General features: G+C 43.7%; 1 protein-coding gene across 2 annotated transcripts in view; it reads right to left on the bottom strand.

Moving 5' to 3' along the window:
* Positions 1-11588: 11588 nt before the first annotated feature.
* SHOC2 (SHOC2 leucine rich repeat scaffold protein) overlaps positions 11589-20385 on the bottom strand; it is a 72267-nt gene continuing 63470 nt past the window's right edge. For both annotated transcript variants that reach the window (XM_065639251.1, XM_065639252.1), the window contains exons 7-9: positions 19149-19286; positions 18553-18670; positions 11589-16656 (exon numbers count right to left, since the gene is read on the bottom strand). In XM_065639251.1, the coding sequence (XP_065495323.1) occupies positions 16448-16656; positions 18553-18670; positions 19149-19286 (465 nt within the window). In that variant the 3' untranslated portion in view covers positions 11589-16447. The remainder of the gene's footprint in view (positions 16657-18552; positions 18671-19148; positions 19287-20385) is intronic.

A 20385-nucleotide genomic window follows, 5' to 3' on the forward strand; every position in this document is an offset into this window, starting at 1 on the left:
CTCATTTTCGGATGGCTCTAGTGATACTCACTTGATGCTCCAGATTCAGGCAGCTCTCAATTAATCGCTGTGCTGAATGCTCAGGCCAATGAACGTATTTCCCCTGCGAGATGGAGGGAGCCTTGTCATCTTTGTCCCTGCGCCACACACCATGTTATAAGCCAGGCCCAGGAGTGATGACGCCTGGGAGAGAGGGAGTGGGAGAGACAGGGTCTGAGAGCCAGAGAGCACAGCCTCTGCAGCTGGCGTGAGGCTGAGCGAGCGAAAACAAGGGGGAGTCCCACTGTCAAGCAAGGGAGTGCAGGGCCCACTGTATGGGCTTGCCTGGTAAAAGAGCAATCCGCAGGGAGTGACTTAAAACCCGTGAATCGAACCCAGGATGACTGACATGCATGCATGAAAGATCTCTGAGAGGAAAAGTGATGTGTGACCACAAACATCACTGCAAGGGCCGAGTGGCAACACAAAGGATGAAGGGACTCACCTAAGTCTATGGCAAGGCCAGGCAGTAGGTTGAGTTGATGTTGAACTTTGTTAGCACCTCCTGCCTTCCACTCATGCAGGAGAACGCATAGTTCTGCCGGGCAGTGGGTATTCCTCTCCCTCAGGTGTGGGATCTGCAGGGGCTGGAGCAGACCCCTGGCAGAGCCTTCCTTGGTCGCTGCTTGGATGGAAGTACCTGGAGAGAGGGAGGGCGCAGGCCATGCCCCGCCTGACGTGGAGAACCCCTTCTCTGGTCCAGTTCGACCTGCCATCACCAGCTGCCCAAGATGCTTTGCTAGACCTAGGCTGGTGCCTTTCTGGAAACACCCTGCATGCCCCTAAGATCCCTGCAAAGCCAAGCTGTGTTCCCCTACACAGGCAGAGAGCTCATTTAAATTACAAAACATGACCATCTGCCTTGATTTTCTGTTTCCTTTTGTGGTTGGACACCTTCAGTCTGCCTGAAGCTAAACCCAGCCAACAACAAGGCTTCTGAGCCACCACATCTCAAAAGCAGAGCTTTGATCAGAGCTCTTTGCGGGGACAAGGAGCGTGAGAGGGACACATGAGGCCAAAATCCTGAAGAAAAGAGTTTTTTTCCAGAAATTACTGGAAACAGAGCGCTCCGCAAGCAGAGGACAGCTGGGATGTCATTGTATTCATCTCAGAGAGGGAGAAAACCTGCCTCATCAAAGGCACTGTTTCGTACCGCCACCATCGTTGTACGTGTGGCATCTCTGTGATTTTATTGACATCAGCAGCACTCAGCACTGTCTGCAAAGTGACTCAGTAACACCAAGCCTCCCCTTAATTTTGTCTGCAGGTCATCTTCTTGAGATGAAAGGTGGTCGGAAGCTTTCAGGATGGCAAGGACCCTTAAGCTGTCACATGACAACTCGTGGCATGTCCTGTCCTACAGGAAAGCTGTGTTTACAAGTCTATAACTTGCCTGATGCTAATTTGTAATATTCATAAAGCCTCAATTCCCAGAGTCCTGGGATTAGGCAAGAAACTTGAATTTGTAGCCCCTGGAAGACTGTAGAGAAAACTTGGGGGGCGGGGCGGGGAGGAGGGGAACAGCTAGTAAATAACATTTTTATATCAATCCTCTGGCATTTCCATCCAGATGCTCGGGTTTTGAATGCGCACTGCTGACAGCATTGATACGAGTTACAACAACTCTGCAGTTCAAACTCAGTCAACAGGTACCTGACGAGACAACCCAGAAAACAGCATGTTCTCCGGCGGCACCGCGCTCCGAAGAGCCGCAGGAGCCTGCCCTTTCCCTGGAAAAGCAGCCTAGTTTCTCAGCAGAGCCCCACGAAGAGCCAGGCTTGCCAGGCGAGGGGGGCAGCCTGGGTGCACGCTAATGAGCGAGGCTGAAGGCTATTGATCCTCCTCTGACAGCTCCCCCTCCGCCAGCCGCCATCCCGGGCGGGCAGCGATGCCCTTTCCGCGGCGAAGTTCGTGCTCAGCACGTGTACCCCAAGCGCGTCCCTTGCAAACAAGCTGACCTTTATAGCTGGTTTCAGGTCGTTAATTAGGCACGCCGCTTCCATGTTTATACATCTCTTCCGCCCGCCAGCTCCAGCGTTGCTTCCAGCATCGCAGCGGGGAGCCAGGACCACCCTCTCCTGCTGCCTCTGGGGAAGAAGGAGCTGAGAAATATTCGTGGAGTCTCAGGGCTGCTGACATCCCAGAGAAAAATCACATACCAGGAGATAATCTCTGGAAAGAATAGCTATGGTAATAAGGCTGCAAAATGTGTGTTTTGAACAAGCAGCTCCAGGAATTGTTTATTTCCAGAAAAGCAGTGCGATTCTGGCAGGGAAAAAAGTGATAAGAGTTGCTGAAGAACCAAGACTTGCTTTTTGGACAGTCTGGTTCGGGGTTACAGAAGCTGGGCAAACCTAGGGCTAGCTCAAGGCATTGCAGCACAGACTCCTGGGGGCACCACGCAAAAGGGCAACCACTAGAACAAGGTGCTGAAATTATTTCTTGGCAGAAGCTTTCAAGAGCAGCTCTGTGCTGACTGGATGCAAGCCATGAAAGAGGGTTGGGAGCCATGGGTGCTCTGTGACCAGAGAAAATGTTTACCTCACAGTCACAGTTTGCTTTTTGTCGGGACAGCTGTAGTTTCCTCATTTGCACTGATCTCAATATTTGCATATCCATGGCAGGAAGCTGTTCTTGTAGCTGTGGATTTTGACTGTGCTACTGGGTGTATTTGAATAAATTATAGCACGGTGTCTTTCAGGAAGATTTGCTTTAGTAACTGGGTTCTGCTGGGGGTAACACACTGAAATCCCATGGCCTCTGACACCCCATGGCCTGGTGAATCGCCCTTCACAGCAGCTTCGGGTTGGCCAGTTTTCCTTCAGGCCCAGGACAAGCTGGCAGAGATGCACCCAAGTCACACAAAAAAATGCTTTTCCCCTTTACTGTGTTAAACCCAAGAGGAAAAAAAACCAAACCAAACCAAAACATAGGAGCTCTCAGGGGAAAAGGCACAGACCTTCTGCAGACAAACCTGGCGTTGCTGGGTGTATCATGGTGCCACTGCAAAGTAATGCAAAGGAATACATCAAGCACACCAGCCGTTTCCAGGGAGGTGCTTCAAATGCTGCAATTCCTGTTTTTTGTTTTAAGAATTATTTTTAAAAAAAAAAAAAAAAAAGATCGTCAAAAGTGCAGCTGTCTGGCCACCCCTCCAGCTGTTTTGGGACCCCAGACACTTTTCCTCCTGCACACACATTCAAACCCACAGCAGCTTGCTGCTGCTCCTGCAGGTTTGGGTTTTGCTCTTTTCACAGATCTCACAGCAATGACTTCTGCAGAGCCATGTTTTTCAACAGAATTTGTCTGGACTCAGCTGCTGGATGTACTTTTCCAAGTTATTTGAATAAACCAGTAGGAAACAGATAGCTGCTACAGCGGACTGTGCTAGCACCTAATCCCCTTGTGAGCAGGGATGCTGCCGCGGTATCAGATGTTCAGAGGGAAGGAAAGGAGACACACTGAATATTACCTATGGTGGCGCTTCTTCACTACCCCCCATCTGCAGAGAGCTTGCTCAAACCAGCCGAAGATGGATCCTATGTGACCACCTGCTCCTCCGGCGCTTTTTTTCCCCTTTGCAAACAGCTCGTAAGCTCTGCCTGCGTTTCCTCATTAGCTGGTGTTCAGGTTGCCTGCCCTGTTCAGCAGGATTTTAACCACCAGGTTTGATTGCACAGCCCTAACCAGCAGCCAAGAGAAACATTTCTACGCTACGGATTACAGCGTGGCAGAGGCGAGGGTGAGGCTGAGACATGGCAACTGCACCTACGTGAACCTCTGGTTTATTTCTTCATTATTTTCCCTCTTTTGCTTCTGCCTGGTGTCACAGTGGCCTCCCTGACATTAAAGGCTCATTTCACCTCTGCAGGGGGAATTATGCACAACAAGAAACCTCCCCAGCCGTCTGTGTGTCAAGAAGGGGCGAGAGAAACATGCATTTTTCTCTCTGTAGCACCCACAAGTACATTCACTCGTGTTCCTCTGTGCCGAGCACGGGCAAATGTGTTTTTATGCAGTTCAGTTGTCATTATCCAGTTCCCATCTGGGAATCCTCCTTCCTCACTGCATCCTGCACCATGGCCAGAACCAAACACCCGTGGGGCCATCCCTCAGCACCAGGGAGCAGCTCCATCCACCTCCCCAGGCTTCCTGTCCTGCCAGCTCGCAAGATGGATCCCGCCAAAATTAGCCAAAGGTGGCAGAAAAATAATAAAAAATAAACCAGTCTATGGACCATTCCCAACACATTACAGGGACATTCCGTACTGTTCACCATCAGTCCCTCGCTCAGGGCACTGACCCACTACCTCCCATAAAGCCCTTCACCGGACTACAATGGGCTTTGCCACGCATACAGAACCGTACAGCCAAAACACAGAGAAAACACAGCCAAGTCCTTCCAGCCCTGGCCAAAGCACAAGAAGGCAATTCCTCCCACCCCCTGGCACCCCTCCATCCCAGAGATCACCCCTGGTAGGTGCTCCCTGATCTGCTCCCCCAGCAGCGATGCCCCAGCGAGCGGTACCCGAGCCAGGATCTGCAAAGGGAACATCTGTCCCAGCCTGCACCGACAGCACAGGCAGCACAGAAGCAACCAGAAGGGATTTTGCTAACCAGCTTTTCAGAGGAAAAACAAGTAGTCCTGGGCAAGTGGGCCCAGGGGAGGAGAGGTGCCCAGGTTCCAGGTTCCTTGTAACCTTTCCTAAATGAAACAAATCAAGTTTCTGCAGCTCAACGAGTTACCTTTCATCAGCAGAGCTGGCCCACCTTTAAGGCAAAACCGAGGCTGCCTCACTTTCAAGCATTTAATTTCCCAGCTGGGAGAGGTTAACATTTAATTACTCAACTGAGAAGTAACTCGTTCATTCAAGTTTCACTCCCTAAGGCCCGAGCGCATGTCTCTGCTCTTTCCCTCCCTGTTCTTCACTGTCTCCATCTGAGACTGACACAGCAACGCTACCTCTGGGCCAGGATCTGCAGGCAGCAATATTCATTCAATCCCTCTTACGAAGGCAGAAGTGGCCCAGGTGAGCTGTAACTCTCTGGTTCGTTGCACATGCCTAGCAACCTCCTTTGGCACGGCCAGCGCAAAGCTTCCAGCAGAGCCAACAGCCCTGAAAAGAGAGGGTACGACAGCAAGCGGCCAAGCAGGGACTGAAGGTTGCAATTCCCACCTGGCACAGTGTGGGTCTCACAGCAGGTTCAGGTCATCGTTGGAAAAGGGGAGCAGGTCATACGCCCCCTTCAAAAACCAGAGCACAGAGAGCTGCTACAGCAGGAGACAGCTTTCAACAAGCAGGTTTGCTGTGTCTATGAGAACCCAGGGTGGCAACACTAGAGTTAAAAACAAAGAGCTGGGGTGGCAGCAGCAGCAGCTCTTGAAGGCTGAGCCGTATAAAAGGTCCAGGGAATAATTGCCTGAAATTGCCAGGTTCCCAGAAAGCAGAGCGCGTCAGCGGGGTTTCACAGGGACGTAGGCCACCAGGGAACGCAGCAAGACTTGCCGTGTTTTCCCTTATTACTTATCTCACCATCTAGTGGCAAAAGCAAATAATGCTGAGAAGCCATCCGGGATCTGCAGCCAGCTCTGGAAGGAGACCTCTCCTTCCACCAGCTTCTCCCAGTTATTCCCCACAGCCACCCTGCTGCAGTGTCCCTGCTGTCCCCAAGCCCCAGCTGGAACACACAGGCTGCTGTAGCTTCTTCCCGCAGACAGCAGTGGCCACTTTCCCCCCCTCCTGCCCCCAGCCTCTCCCCAAAACTGGCTTATTCACTCTGGGCAAGCCTCAGCCCCAGGGAGACAGTGAGCAAAGAGCTGCAAAGGAGCAGGACTGGGTAGGGCAAACCCAGGTCTCCTAGTGATCAAACCCAGATTAGCTGAAGACACAGGCTGAGCTAAGCCCCCAGGAAAAGACGTCAGGGTGAGCAGAGTCCTTCTGAGTTGAAGCTTTCCCTTCTCCACCTCAGTTCGACTGTTAGCCAGGGCTGCGGTGGGTGGAGGAGGAAGGGTGTTGGAAAGGGGCACAAATACCTTCAAGGAAAGGTATTTGTACCTTTACCGTGGACTCAGCCGGGTGTTACAAGCACCTGCGGTGCTGGGGAGAGTTTGCCTTCATCAGCTCTCTAGGGGTGCTTTCTCCCTGTGCTGCCCCTTTGCCATCAGGTCATGCAGAGGGGACATTACGCCAAGGGAAGGAGCAGGGACCTGTCTGGAGAGGAGAGGAGAGGAGAGGAGAGGAGAGGAGAGGAGAGGAGAGGAGAGGAGAGGAGAGGAAGTTGCAGCAGGGCCAGGGGCTGCCCCGTGTTTGGACTCCAGCTGGCGGATGGTCCAACACCTTCCTGGCCTGTGTGATAATAGCCAGGAGAGCAGAAAGCCAACAGAAACGTTCATCACCTGGTGGGCACAGCGGGGAGGGTTCTTCTCTCCAGAGCCAGGGTTTCCATCCTCACGGTTGTTTGCAGATGCTGCATGCAACGTGCTGCAGAGAGAAAACCATCATCGCTACCACACTCATTCCCTCATTGCCTACAATACAATTATCCCTATGCGGATTGCAAGGTACAACGTTTGGGGTTGTTTGTGTTGTTGTTGGTTTTGTTTGTTTGGGGGTTTTTGTTTTGTTTTTCTGAGAGGCTCAAATTAAGTTTAAATACCAGCTTTTGATTTATTTGCTTATTCAGCACTGTCAGTTGCTTTTCAGCAACACAAAATTACTCTCTCCCCAGGAAACATTTATCCTATCTGGGAATACTATACCAAAAGTGGTAATATGTAGTGAGGACAAAGCACTTAGAGAAGGCAGGCTGATATACTAGATGCTGAGAGAAGGGGTATAATACATCTGCACTTGTGCTTTTTCAACTCGGATTTTCCTTTTCCCTGAGAAGATCATAGGTAGCAAGGGAAATTCCTGCCATACAAAATTCACGAGGAAAATAATCCATGTCTTGCCCAGAAACGTCACAGAAAACTAAACGCATACCAACAAGCATTAATCTCTGCTGCTGCAAACAAAGTCTCTTCCTTTTTTTTTCCTGGGAAGTCATTTCCACCCTGTGCAGAGCAACTCCAGCAAATGCCTCTGCCGCAGTTTTGTCTTTGCTGTCGTATGAAGGATACTGCAGGGCAGTGCTCTCATCAGCACAGGATGCCATCCTCATCCTCACAGGCTTGGTGTCCCTAACACCCCCTGCCACTCCAGGAGCAACTGATGGGAGCTACGGCTGGGGGGAGGGATAGGAGAAACCTCTACTTCATGTACAGTTCTGCTATTCAGCCTGTCAGTGCCAGCTAAATGCAAGGGAAAGCAAACTTTGTGAGAAACGCTGGAGCTCCTCTAGAGATGGGGAACGTTGAACCTGCCCTGAACTCTTCTTTCCACTTGTCGAGGCCAAGCCATTTGCTGGGTCACAAGCACAAAGAAGTGGAAATTGCCGTACAGCATCCAAGCATTACCGGAGGCGTAGCCCCGGTGCAATCAGACACATCAAGAGGAAAAGAGCGCAGCCAAAATCTCAAGACTTAACAGCACCTTTTAAGTTCAGCTAGGCTAAAAATATCCCCCCAAATCCTCAGAAAGACAGCTCACTGCAGATCGCAACTGGCTTTGACTGACAGCCCCTCAAAAGTGTCTCGTTGAGACCTTCCTGGCCGCCCAGCAGCCAGCGTGTGGGATCCACCACCCCCCTGCCAGCCGGGAACCGGGCTCAGGTGCCACCGAGGAGGGTTCCCAGCACCTCCAAGCACTGGAACACCTCGCCAGGCCAGCAAAGTCCTCTGGAGTCGAAGTCATTGAAGGTCACCATTGATTCCTCAATACAATCCAACCGCAATTTGCCTTAAGCAGATCTAGAGACGAGTGATAAAAACCAATTGTTGCAACTTTAAGAAATATCTTAAGAAAATCTAAATTTTTTTAATGTTTCTGGGGAATTAAATGTCTGTATGAAATGAGAATGTAATTTTCCTATTAATATTTCACCAACCATTTAATTCTGGGAGCATGTGGGTTTTCCTAAAGCAAAAGTGGTTAATATTATTAAGCATTACACATATTTCAGAATTCTTTACGCACTGCTAAGCGCTCCATGTCACTTCAAAAACTAAGACATTCATCCTTATTCCTAAATAGCCTGGAGAAACGATTTGCCACCAAATTGTCATTTAACCAAAATTCATTCCTATCTGAGTCTTGACACGTACCCCAAGCCCAATCATTTATCTGCTAAGTACTTAGACATCAAAACCCTTCACAGGGACTCGGAGACACCACATAAAACCCTGGCTGGGCTGTATAAACCAAGTGTCCAAGGTGCCAACAGGGAAGCTGTAGAGCAATGCACAGCTGTGCAGCAGATCCATCTTTCATATTTCCCTCTCCCAGCCATCTGTTCCCAAAGTCTGTTTTTCTCCTGACGTCTCCACTGCAACAGAACTAGGGAAAAGGGGCTTGTACCCAATACAAAGAAGTTCAGAAGAGGAACTGGATGCACCAAGGACTGGAAGCAACTGGTCCATCATCTTTTTGCTCTTCCTGCCCTTCTCCACTTACTCCAGCTCAGCACAGTGTGGGAAGCATCTGAGATAAATGACTGTTTGCAAAAAGAGGGAAATCTGAAGTAGGAGAGATGGGAGGTGAGAGCGCAAGTGGAGGATGAGATGAGACTTGACACTGCAAGAGCTCACAGAAAAAAAACCCCAAACAAACAGACACTGCTGGAAAAGCTCCTTCTCATGGAGGATTCTGCTGCTTCTAAATATGGCTCTGTTTTACTCCAACATCACCCCCTCCCAAATTTCAAAATCTTCCTGACAAGAAGTGGTGGCCTGGCTCCAGGACCATCCTTCTGGTAGAGCCACAGAAGCTTGGCTGCGCTCTCCGGCCCGGCCAGCTGTCCCTGAGCCACAGCTGGGTGGAGGTCACCAACGGCACCAGGGGACCTGCTTACCGCTTCGCTCAACTTGCTCTCAGGGAATTTCCTCCAGTGCCTTTCACCCCTTCCAGGCAAACCTCCGACTCCCTGGACCTGCTGGGAACCTGCCCTGGTCCTCCCCAGCAGAACCGTCCGGCGCTGTCTGATGTGGCTCCTTGGGAGGCTGGAAATGCTCAGCAGGCCTAAAAAGAAGCGCTTTACTTGGAGAAGATTAAAAAGCTTGAAATCAGAGCTGCCTTGCTGACCAGCAGCTCCTTGCCCAGCTGAATTTGTTGCCCTCTGCTATGCTGGCAAGGACAGATGATTTCAGACTTCTCAGTTGTAACTTCCCACTCAGTTAACAAATTTGGCAAGGACCGAAAAAAGCTGAAGGGCACCCAAAAAACTTGAGTCGTATAGAGAGGAGTTTTACTGCATTATTCTTACCATGGCTGTTTTCAAACAACGTTTTAAGATTTTCATGGAAAAATGTATTTCCATTAAAACTGTCCGCATGAAGTTTGGAAATCACTTCAGGCAGCATGGCTATAACAACACAGGACAAAAAGCAAACCAGCTACTACTAGGTCAAGTGAAGCAACTACCAAACTACAGCAAATTAAGGATTCATTACAAGTCTTAACAAATAAATACTTTACCAACAGAAAGGAAAAAGAGGGTGTTGTGGAAAGAGCTTTTAAAAGGGAACACTTGTGTGCAATTTTGCAGATAGGATCTCACTCAGAGGCAGCGGGGTAGATTGATCTCTAAAGACTCTTAAAAGGTTTTGCAGTGGAAAAAAATAGTTGCAAGGCATACAGTCAGATCATTAACGGTGCAGCCCAGGCTGCCAGCTGCTCACTCAAATACTCCAGATGGCTCCTCCTCTAAAACATCATCATTTGATCTTGGTAATTGAATTGTCTCCCACTCTTACAGTCCTAAGCGACGCAAGGCTTATACAAAGAGATGGCGTATTTTACTTGACTGAGATGGCTTGCAAAACCAAAACAAATTAGCTTTCAAGGCACTCAGCCTCTTCTAATTGTATCAAAGCTATAATAACTATCTCCAGCCCTTTAACACCTTTTTTCTGCCATTGCCACCACACACAGTTCAAAGCACCAGTTATACTCTGTAAAGCTGCCGGGTATCAAGACTTTATACAGTATTTGCACACCAGACACTTCAACACAGAGCAGATATCTAAATGCACAACTTCCCACCAGTGGGAAGCAGGACCCGTCACTGGAGAGCAGCGTGGGGAGACTCTTTATCCTGAAGCACTTAGGCTGGATTAATTACACAAATGTGTAATCTGTTTTTCTCAACAGTCGCCCAAGACATCACCCGGACATTTCTGAAGCCTTTAATACAGCCTTTAGGACATAGGGTGCCAGAAACAAGACATTTTCTTTACTTGTCACTCAACGAGAGCCAACACGCATTGTTCTTCGGAGGCCGGGCTCATCTGTGGGTGCTGAGTTCAATCACTTGATCAGAAAGTGGTCACGACCAGCAAGTTCCCCCCAGTCCCAGTGGCTGCCGAGCGCTGTCTGGATGGCACCGATTACCAGCAGGATGCTACTGGGGCCCGGGAAATCGCTTTTTCTTTTCTTTTTTAAAAATGAACAAACAAAACCACTATGGGAAATTTTTACGTAGCTTTCTGCAAAGGCTTCGAGGGGGAAAACGAAATTCAACCAGTGCACTGTCAGTCTTCAACTTCTCTTCCAAAGAAATGGCAGCATTAGAAATTTCCTATTATTCTCAGAAAATATTGAGCCTTGACAGTTTAAAAAGGCCACTTGAAATATTCAAGTCACATCATCCAAAACTATGCACTCTCACTAGCATGAACAAAGTATGCACAATCCTGGTATTATTTAAATCAGCATACTTCTGTTAAACTTTAATATTAATTTTGTTGCTGATACCTAGTTGCAAGAGATGATGAAAGTCAGTTATAGCTAATGAGAGGAAACAATCCATCATTGCAGTGGGTGGCTGGCGTCTGAAGTCTAAACCCCAACCTGATCATTGCCTGGTGAGATTATTCCCCACTGGAGTTCAGCACTCAACTTCATCACCCACTCAACTTTAATTTTCATAACAGAGTTGTACTTTTATTTCACAAACTAGAAGTACACAAACAACAAAATAGCTTACTAAAGGCTACGAGTTAGGAAAAAGAATCAGAACGAGGACTAGAAAACTATGGGAAAAGGCTACAAGAATTATCACAGAACAGAAGAGGTCGTGTTTAAAGAAAAGCTAAAAAACTAGTACTGTATGACTTCGAGAAAAAACACTGCCATTTATGGAAAAAAGTTGTAAAAACCAGGTGAACAGGAAGAAGGCTGTTCATAAATTTCTCAGAATATAAGAACTAGGAGTCACCAAATGAAATGAGGTGGTGTGGTTTGAAACAAACAAAAGGAAGTACTTCTTCATCCAGCACATAATTATATTGTAGAATTATTAGACACAAGATGTTTGTTGCAGAGGCTAGAAACACAAATAGATTTAGAATTAAAAAAAGAAAAAAAAAAAAAAAGCACTTTCTTATGTGAATTTCCCTAATCTATCAAGGGCTATTCAATGCAGCGATGCGGATGCTGCTTCCCTTTTCACAAGCCCTTCCAGCTCTGGCCGGTGAGGTCTGGAGCAGTTTGAGGGAACCGCACGCCCCTGTCGTGCTGGGTACCCACCTGCCAGCCAGCCCCGTGGGACAGGGAGGGACAGCCCGTGGTCCAGCGTCACTCGCTACGAGCCCGGCCAGCAACTCGGCTCGTGTGCAGGTCGCTGGATCACTCGCGGTCACGGGGCAGACTCGACTCAGACCTTCAGGCGCTTTGGTCAGACCCTCTGCCGATTTTAATCAGCAGAGATCTGGGGTAAGGACAGAAGCACCCGGGTTAGTGCAGGAGTGACTGCTGCACACTATGGGAACCCGCTGGGGTTTTTTTTAAATCCGAGTTGATGTTAGACTAGAAATACTAGAAAACTTCCAAAAGACTCAGTGGCAGCTTATTTACAAATATACTATTTATAATGAATGCATTGATACAGAATGACTCTTATAAAAAAAGCAAGGCAATCTTTTATATAGACATAACAATCAACATTACAATAATTCAGATTAAAAGTACATTTCTGTAGACTGTTTACACTCTTGTTTAGCTTTTAACCACAAAATTAGTGTGGTTTGGTATTTTTCCACAGCAAAAGTCCTGTGCAGTCCTGGTTAAGACCTAAACATCAGAATAATAAACATAATTTTCTGATCTTTGCTAACATAAAACCAAAAACCATTTGTAGATACCATCATTTTTTTGTAATTGTCTTTACTGCGCCTTGAAGTTTGTGTTGTGCAAATTACTGCCAACTGCACATTCCTAATTTGAAGCTATTCTGGTATGCCGATTTGATACAACCGAGGTGTGATACTGCCTACACGAAAATTGTTAGTTGCATCCAGATATGAAGACTTCCCTGACAGGGGTTTGTACGGATTCAGAAATTCAATTTATTTTGGTTCTATTAAAAATTTTTAAAAAGCCAAAAAATCTCAAAGTTTTCTAATTGTTAAATAAAAGATATTTAAAGGTATTTTTCAAACTCCCAGGATTAAAGATGATACTTGAATTCCAGGTGACACAACGGGTTTAAGTGCTAACCAGCTAGACAGTTTGAGTACTAATTTACTAAATCATGTACATGAGCAAATACGACCTTCAAGAAGTCTGAACATGCACTTTCTCACACAACATTAGCAAAAGACAGACAAAACTGCAGAGAAAACCTTAAATCCAAGAGAGGCATGGAAGCAAATATTCTACAACCCAAATCTCTTTCTAAAAAGGGTGTATGAATTTCAAAGTTTCCAACAGCATCTGGCAAACAGAAAAGTGCCAGTTACACAACTGTGTGACCCAACTTTACAGGCAGCATTTCCACTGCATTTATACTAGACAACTTTGGAGATGAACTTAATTATGGGAGAGACAGAACTTTAATTTTTTATTTTTTTTTACTAAAAAGAAAACATTTTTGCAAAGAATTACCAAACAACTTTCTATTTAGTATCTTTAAATGCAATATGTGACCAACATGAGTCACAACAGCAATTATTTCTTCTTTTCATTATTTAAGAAATTGCTAATCTGCTTTACACCTTAACCAGACTTCCATAATACTATTTAGTCTATAATACAGTAATTTAGCTTGTTAAATCAAGGCATGATTCAGGATAGTCTCTTTATGGGGCATGTATATATGTACATATTCTTATGTACATAGGCACAGACACATACAAAATTTATATTTTGTCTATGGGCAAGTAATCAAGGTCATGATTTTCACCCAAAGTAAAGATTGTCACACTTTTAAATAACCCTTCTAAATTATTTCCCCCAGTATGGCAAGGGGGATAAAGATTTAATACGAGTATCTGGGAATCACCTGCTTCTGTCTTGTTCTCAAAGATGATGTAAAGAATTAATTCCTCCACCTTGTCTATGCTTTCATACATACATAGATACACATATACATATGTGTATGTATGTATACATACACTTGTCAGGATGAAATTCTTTCCATTCATACTTTGATTGATTAGGCCAGACAAAATCCTTAAACATGTATAGGCCAGCACGTGTGTCCAACTGAATGTCATCAGGCATTAAATACAATTTATAAAATGCACCAGTTAACAATCCAGCATCCTGTGAAATGCCAAAGTCTGTTTTATCAGGATGTAAGACTGTTTTGAATGATGAAAACAGATGGATTTGTATGGACCTGTGCATAGATTTGGATATAAATCCATGTATGTACTTACATGGATGTTTATGCATCTATTCCAAATCCATGCCACACATTTAATGCTTAAAATTTGCATAACTTTAAAGAACTTTTCAAATTTTTCTGAGTTGATTTCTCCTGTACCAGAAATTTTCTCACACTGCTTTTATTCAAATCTCTCTGGAGACACTGGATAAATAAACGTGCACCTCTGAATTTATACAGTTAAACTCCTAAAACAGGGCTCAGGATTATCTAGCATTGCAACAACCATACTCGTACAAAGATAGTTTGAAAAAATATCCTGTTTTTAACATAGCAATGAATGAAAACATAGCTTTATTTATTCCTATAAGTGTACTGAAAAGAATAGTTTGTTTTAAGCAAGGGTAATGAGCACTATTTTGGTAGCCAACTTCTCCACAGGAATGTATGTGAGAGAGGGTCAGCTCCAATCATACAGTCATTAACCATGTACCTTAACAAGGTGAATAATCAACATATTTACAAACTAAACAAATTCGATCCCATCAGCTCTTATAAAAATGGGACTGAGGACCAGACACAGAATGAGACCAAGATGCTTGAAAACACAAGGGGTCGCCACTTTTGTTTTAAGGAATCATATTAATCAAACCTGTTTCCCCTAGTGACCTGAGGGCACAAACACGAATTTAGCAGTATATTCAGAAGTGAGAGTACAGTCTTGATACTAAGCATTTCAGCATCTTCATATTTTAACAGCTTAATGCTGAGAAAGATTAACTTCAGGCACAACTGCAAGGAACTAGCCTTTCATAAACTAGAGTCTAAACTGAAAAGCTACAGTAGGTGTTAAAAAAGGGGGGGGGGCAATAGAGACAGAGTGTGTGAGAAAGAACAGAACATTACTTAGTAAAATCCAGTGACATCTACAATAGTTTTACAGCATGTGTAAGCCCTCTAAGGTTTTATATCTCCACCTGCCTTCCATTTAAACTTACTCCTTGTTAATGAAGACGTACGACAAACCAGAATGCAAACAGATCAAGGCAATATCTCTAAGTAAGCACGCCCGAAAGCCAGAAATAATATTCCCCAAACTTCTGCATGTGAAATAGATTTCCCACAGCATCAGTTGATTTTGTTCAAAAGGTACAGTCCTCTAAGTCGCACTAGCCCAGCAGCAATTCCAACGAGTACAAACTGGACAGTTCTTGAGTAACCGTGGAATGCAACCGCCTCGAGCTCCTGCCCTCCTCGAAAAGGACAAGCGGCCCTGCAAGTGCAGCAATAGCGTAAATCTCCCTGAAGCATCTTCTGCCTTTTAACCAACCAAGAAAGTCGTGATAAAACTGAATGTCCACCACATACAGTGTTTCTCTGGAGCTACCGACATCTATGCACAAATGAAAAAGGTGCCTCTTTTTTAACAGAACGGTTTAATACTGGAACAGATAGGGCGAAGTTAAAAAAGAATGATCAAGATACTGAACTGAATATTTTGAAGCAAGTGCCCCAGCTGTGGGGAAAAGTGCATTTAGTTCAGCAGCAAAACAGCACAGTGTGAAGATATTGTGCTTGGACACAGAAGTTCCATAATGGAAGGAGGTACAAGGCAAGTCAAGATATAAAACCATAGTACATTGTTAACCAACCTTAAAACTTACATATATTGCAGTGTTTAAAAGTAAGACACATTCATTTATTTATTGTACAAGGACTATAAGGAATCCTTAAAATTGCCTGTTGTAGTTTACGACTCCACATTGTAATAAAAATGTACATATATATTATTTCCTTGCCACTTAACTGTACGGTTAGACCTCATGGAATTGTTACTTCACAAAATGAAAACCGCTCTTCACTGAGTATGCTCAACATTTTTACCAATCCGAATAGGTTTTACTTGTGCTAGAAAAGACCAACTGCAAAAGGCTCAGTTCAGATATGTTATGTCTGCAACTGATAACTCAAGGAAGCAAGACTTAAAGGAATTCAAGCTTTTCTTTCTTCTCTTTTGTTTTGACTGCATCCTTTTCACCTGCCAGTTCTTCTGAATGAGTATATGTTTTTAGTATACAAACCGGTTGATAAAAATTCATCAGCAGAGGCATATAAATTCTAGATATGATTGATTAAAACAGAGCAAATCAGAATAAAACAGAATCCAGTGATTTACTCTGACTGTAAACAATACAAAAACACCATTTGCTTCAAATCTCAAAATAAGTTAAAAGAAAATCCCAACCTCAGGACACATGACCCTTTCAGGCTTTGAAAAAAAAAAAAAAGAGGGAGGAAAACAGAAAAGTTCATTATATAAAGGTTATACATTTCTCTTAACTGAAAGTAAATCTAAGCAAAACTATTTTTGTCCCTTAAATTTAAACTTTGAGTTCATTGGCAATTGCTTTAAATGAACTGGCATTTCCAGATTATTCAGACAACTTCCATCAAATTCAGCAAAGAAAACTTAGACAAGCATTTTTACAGAATAAAAAAAAAAAATCTAAATGGCTATGATTCCTCTATTAGCAGAAACACATAATGCAGTCTTAAATTTGCCTTTTTATATTATTTATATATTTTTATATATATATAATATAATATAAACTGCATATATTATATTATATATACATATACAGACAATACAACATTAACGCAGTTTGTATTTTGTACAGTGTATTGGACAATCCGATTAGCATCAGACCATGGCACGATATGGTCCCTGCATTTTTAGGAACTGAATGATGAAGGAGGGTCCTCCTGCAACAATCTGAGGTGGAAGGTGGCTGAGCGGGCAGTTCTCAATACTCATTATTGACAGTTTGCTGCAAAGAGCCAGCTCAAACGGAAGGCTGTGCAGGTTGGGGTTGTCATTCAAATACAGTTCTTCCAGATTCTCCAGTGTACCTGGATAAAATAAAATAAAATACAAAGTAGTATTTTTTGGATTCATGCAGTTTATAACTTCTGGATACAAGCTCAGTGACTCATCTAAACTCCTGTTTTCAAGCACACCAAGTTTTATTTTCACTGGTACCTAAGCAAGAAGCAATTTGTTTCAGTTTCCCTGTAAAAATATCCATTACTACATCTCCTTTAGATAAAACCTGAACTGAGAATACACAAAATAAGAGAACTGAGAGGGAATTCACCGTAGCTGTTCAGAGAAGTGCTTTTCAATTGCAGGCAACGTTGAATGGCTATCTAGATAGAAGGGCCTAGAAAATATTTATGCCACGTAGTAACTATTATCTTGTTAAAAATATCTATGCTATATCTTTTATGTAATTAGAACCCCTGTATTAAAGACCTGAAGCTGTAACTGTAATGAGCCACAGGAAGAAAACAGGAGAGATCTCTGCATAGCAGTGAATTTATTAAATGGAACAGACGTGTGAAAATTTTTTCCTGAATTCAAATTTTACAACTTGTCTCTACTACAGATACTGCAATACAGATTAACCAGAAGGTGGAAAACAGTAATCTCTTCTTTCTTAAGACTTCCATTTCTGCATAGCAATCAAATATCAAAATTAATTCATGTCCTTGAAATGCACTCCAAACATACAAGTCCTCCTCAAAATACTCCCAATCTCATATACCATTTCCTATAATCTAAAAGACTATTTAATCTTTCACAAGAGAATGCAGTAGCCAGGGCTCAAGGCATGGAAAACCAACAAAAAGGAAAGGCTGGATAACAAATAATGAGAAATAGCTGACAGCATGATAGAAGCAGCAGTCACATTTGAAAATAGTTAACTATTCTCTAATCTCTTAAGACAACCAGCTTTAATAACCAAATTGTACTCCTACAATAGTATTTCAAGTGTACTTTCATTCCACAGCTCATTTCCGCATCCTCCAAATTCTCTCCATTAACTTATTAACTAAATTACAAATCTCCAGATCTAGATTGTTTTAGGCTCTTCTCACACTGAGGCACATACAAGATGAGCAGAAGCTGTAACAGCTCTTTCCTAAAGATGCTGGGAGAGACAGACCACGTCGCAGCCTTCCCCATCTGCACATCACTGTTTCTGACCACATTTTGCCCTGTGTAGCTTGTCACATCACTTTTCCTCTACAACGAGCTCTAATTTTTTAAGATTTTAACCTAAGTGCCCAGAATCATGCTCTGGAGGTACTTGTGACCCAATATAAAAGAAACATGGGATCTCAGTTTCAGATGCTCTGAATCCCAGTTACTCTGGATGTCTCGAGTAGACAAAAATAATCATATTCCTCCCTTCTTTTCTGTAATTTTTCTCCTCTTTACTTCCTTTTCCTACCTCGTCAAGGTGAAAAACAATGTGATGTTCTATAAACAGAAGTGTGTGCACAGAAGGACTAGCAGCAGAAACGTTTCCTTCAGCTGTCTACAACTTACACAAGGTTTTTGTCCACACCATGGAATTAGAGTAGGACCAGCCAGTTTCCTTTCTGACACAGACCTCTTTCTGAGAACAGGTTTCTGAAGTCAAGTGACTGGTAATATGCAACTCGTGAAAAAATTTGGAGAGGAAAGGAATCTCACCGTTCCAAGCTAACGTGTGTTCAGCAGATTTCTGCAGAAGAACTGAAAAAAAGCTAGAATGTTCTTCTCACTGCAGTTCAGCAAGACAAAGATCATAGCCCATAGTGCTGTTCCTGTGGCACACACTTCACATGAGGTGGTATAAATCTATAAGTTTCCCGTGAATTTTGCAGCCTCTGCTTATGAGCACAGTAGATGCCTATTGTCTGTGTCAGCTACTGCTCTGGCTCAGGGACAGTACATAAAACCAGGAAAAGGGATCTTACCAATTTCCTCAGGAAGGTGTGTGAGAAGATTCTCTCCAAGCCCAAGGTGCGTCAGATTGGTAAGGTGACCGATACCTCTAGGAAGGGTGGTCAACTGATTATTAGTCAGAACCAATTTCTAAGGGAAAAAACACATTTTTAAAAATTAGCTTAATGACTTCTGCTTCGAATGACAGCGAAGAACAAGATATCTAGCTGGTAAGTTCGACTTTCCAGCATTTGAACAAAAAAATTCTACCCTTAAACAACATTTCAGCCCTCTATTAAGCATCACTAAGCATAAAAATAAAACGGTGCATAGTAAATCATGTGCCTTAAATAGAAAAGCTTTCATGAACATAACTGAAATCAGACGGTATTCCTGTCGCAGTATGTACTCATGGTACAACAGTTAAACACTTCTAAATTTGATTGTTCAATATTAACTGATAAGTTGAAGAATTAGTAGGCACAGACTGTGGATTAAGTTGTGCAAGATTCTTAACTTTTGGTTCTATGTCCAGTCCCCAAGAGTTTCCCTCAAACTGGCTGTAGTTAAATCAGCACAGCGTAAATAAAGGACGTAAGATGTTTATCTCCGCCAATTATTGTTTCACCTGCAGATCCTTGAGGTAAGCTATTTCATTTGGCAAGGATTCCAGTTTGTTTTCCTCTAGATCTAACTCTCGGAGTTTCCGTAGATTTCCAATTCCGTGGGGAAGTTTCTTTAGGAGATTGTTTGACAAGATAAGAACCTCAGAAAAAAAAAATACACACAGAGAATTTCAGCAACGCAATTAGTAAATAATGATTAAGGCAGGATCTCTTTTTATTTTGAAGTAATGAAGTCCAAAATTAGCCTACATTCAAATCATGGAAACAAACTGAAAAGATTTTAAAAAATAAGTTATTAAAATATTTTTATAGTCTTTAATGATACAAATATATTGGTTTATGACAGAATTCTTTCAAATACTATTTTACATAATAGTAAATGCACAGCAAAACCAAAGAACACCTTATTTCTTCAAATGACCAAAGAAAAACCATTTCTTCCTGGCCTTCCCTTCACTTTTGTTATCCTTCCTTATAGCTATCTCATAACCATGTTTTATACCATTTACTGTGTTTGCCAAGTCCTCTTTAAAAAACTTAATACTTGCTCTTCTCCCCGTGCCCCTTTGGTTAGGAGCAACAGGGAGTACACATACAAATTAGAGCATCTGAACAGAACACTGAGTATATATCCACTGGCTTTCCAAAATGGTCTCCCCATCACACATCTGCTCCTACTACAGTGTCATCCTCTTGTTTTTCTCCTCCTGTGTTGAATTATAGATACCACAGGTTCAAGAAATGTACCCTTATTTGCAATGTCAATTGAAGAGTTGTTTATTATACCACAAGCAAATTGACAGGGGTTACACTAATATACCATTCTTCCTCTGGAGAAGTCTAGCAGTCCTTAAAAGTAATCAAGCCTCGTATCAACGCAGCGAGCAGTAAGGTAATTAATTACCGATTAAGCAATGCTATTATCTAGCTATTTAACAAGGCCCATTGGAACACAAGGATGTGAAAGAGCAGCCAGCGGGACCCTCACGCCAGCCGCGCACAGCGCCTGCTGAGCCGGCCAAGGGCGCCAGCGCCGGGGCTTCTACCAACCCCAGCTCCCACCACGTGGAAACACCGAGGGCAGGAACAGAACAGAAAACAAAGCTAAAATCCAAGTGGAAATCAAAATGAATAAAAGCCAACATCTTAGCATTAGCACAAGCAGTATTTTGGTGGCCTGCCTTTATGTGCTACGACACACGCAGAACGATAAGAATAGTAACATTTTAATCACGTATC

Source organism: Caloenas nicobarica, chromosome 7 (genome assembly GCF_036013445.1).
Source record: "Caloenas nicobarica isolate bCalNic1 chromosome 7, bCalNic1.hap1, whole genome shotgun sequence".
NCBI lineage: Eukaryota > Metazoa > Chordata > Aves > Columbiformes > Columbidae > Caloenas > Caloenas nicobarica.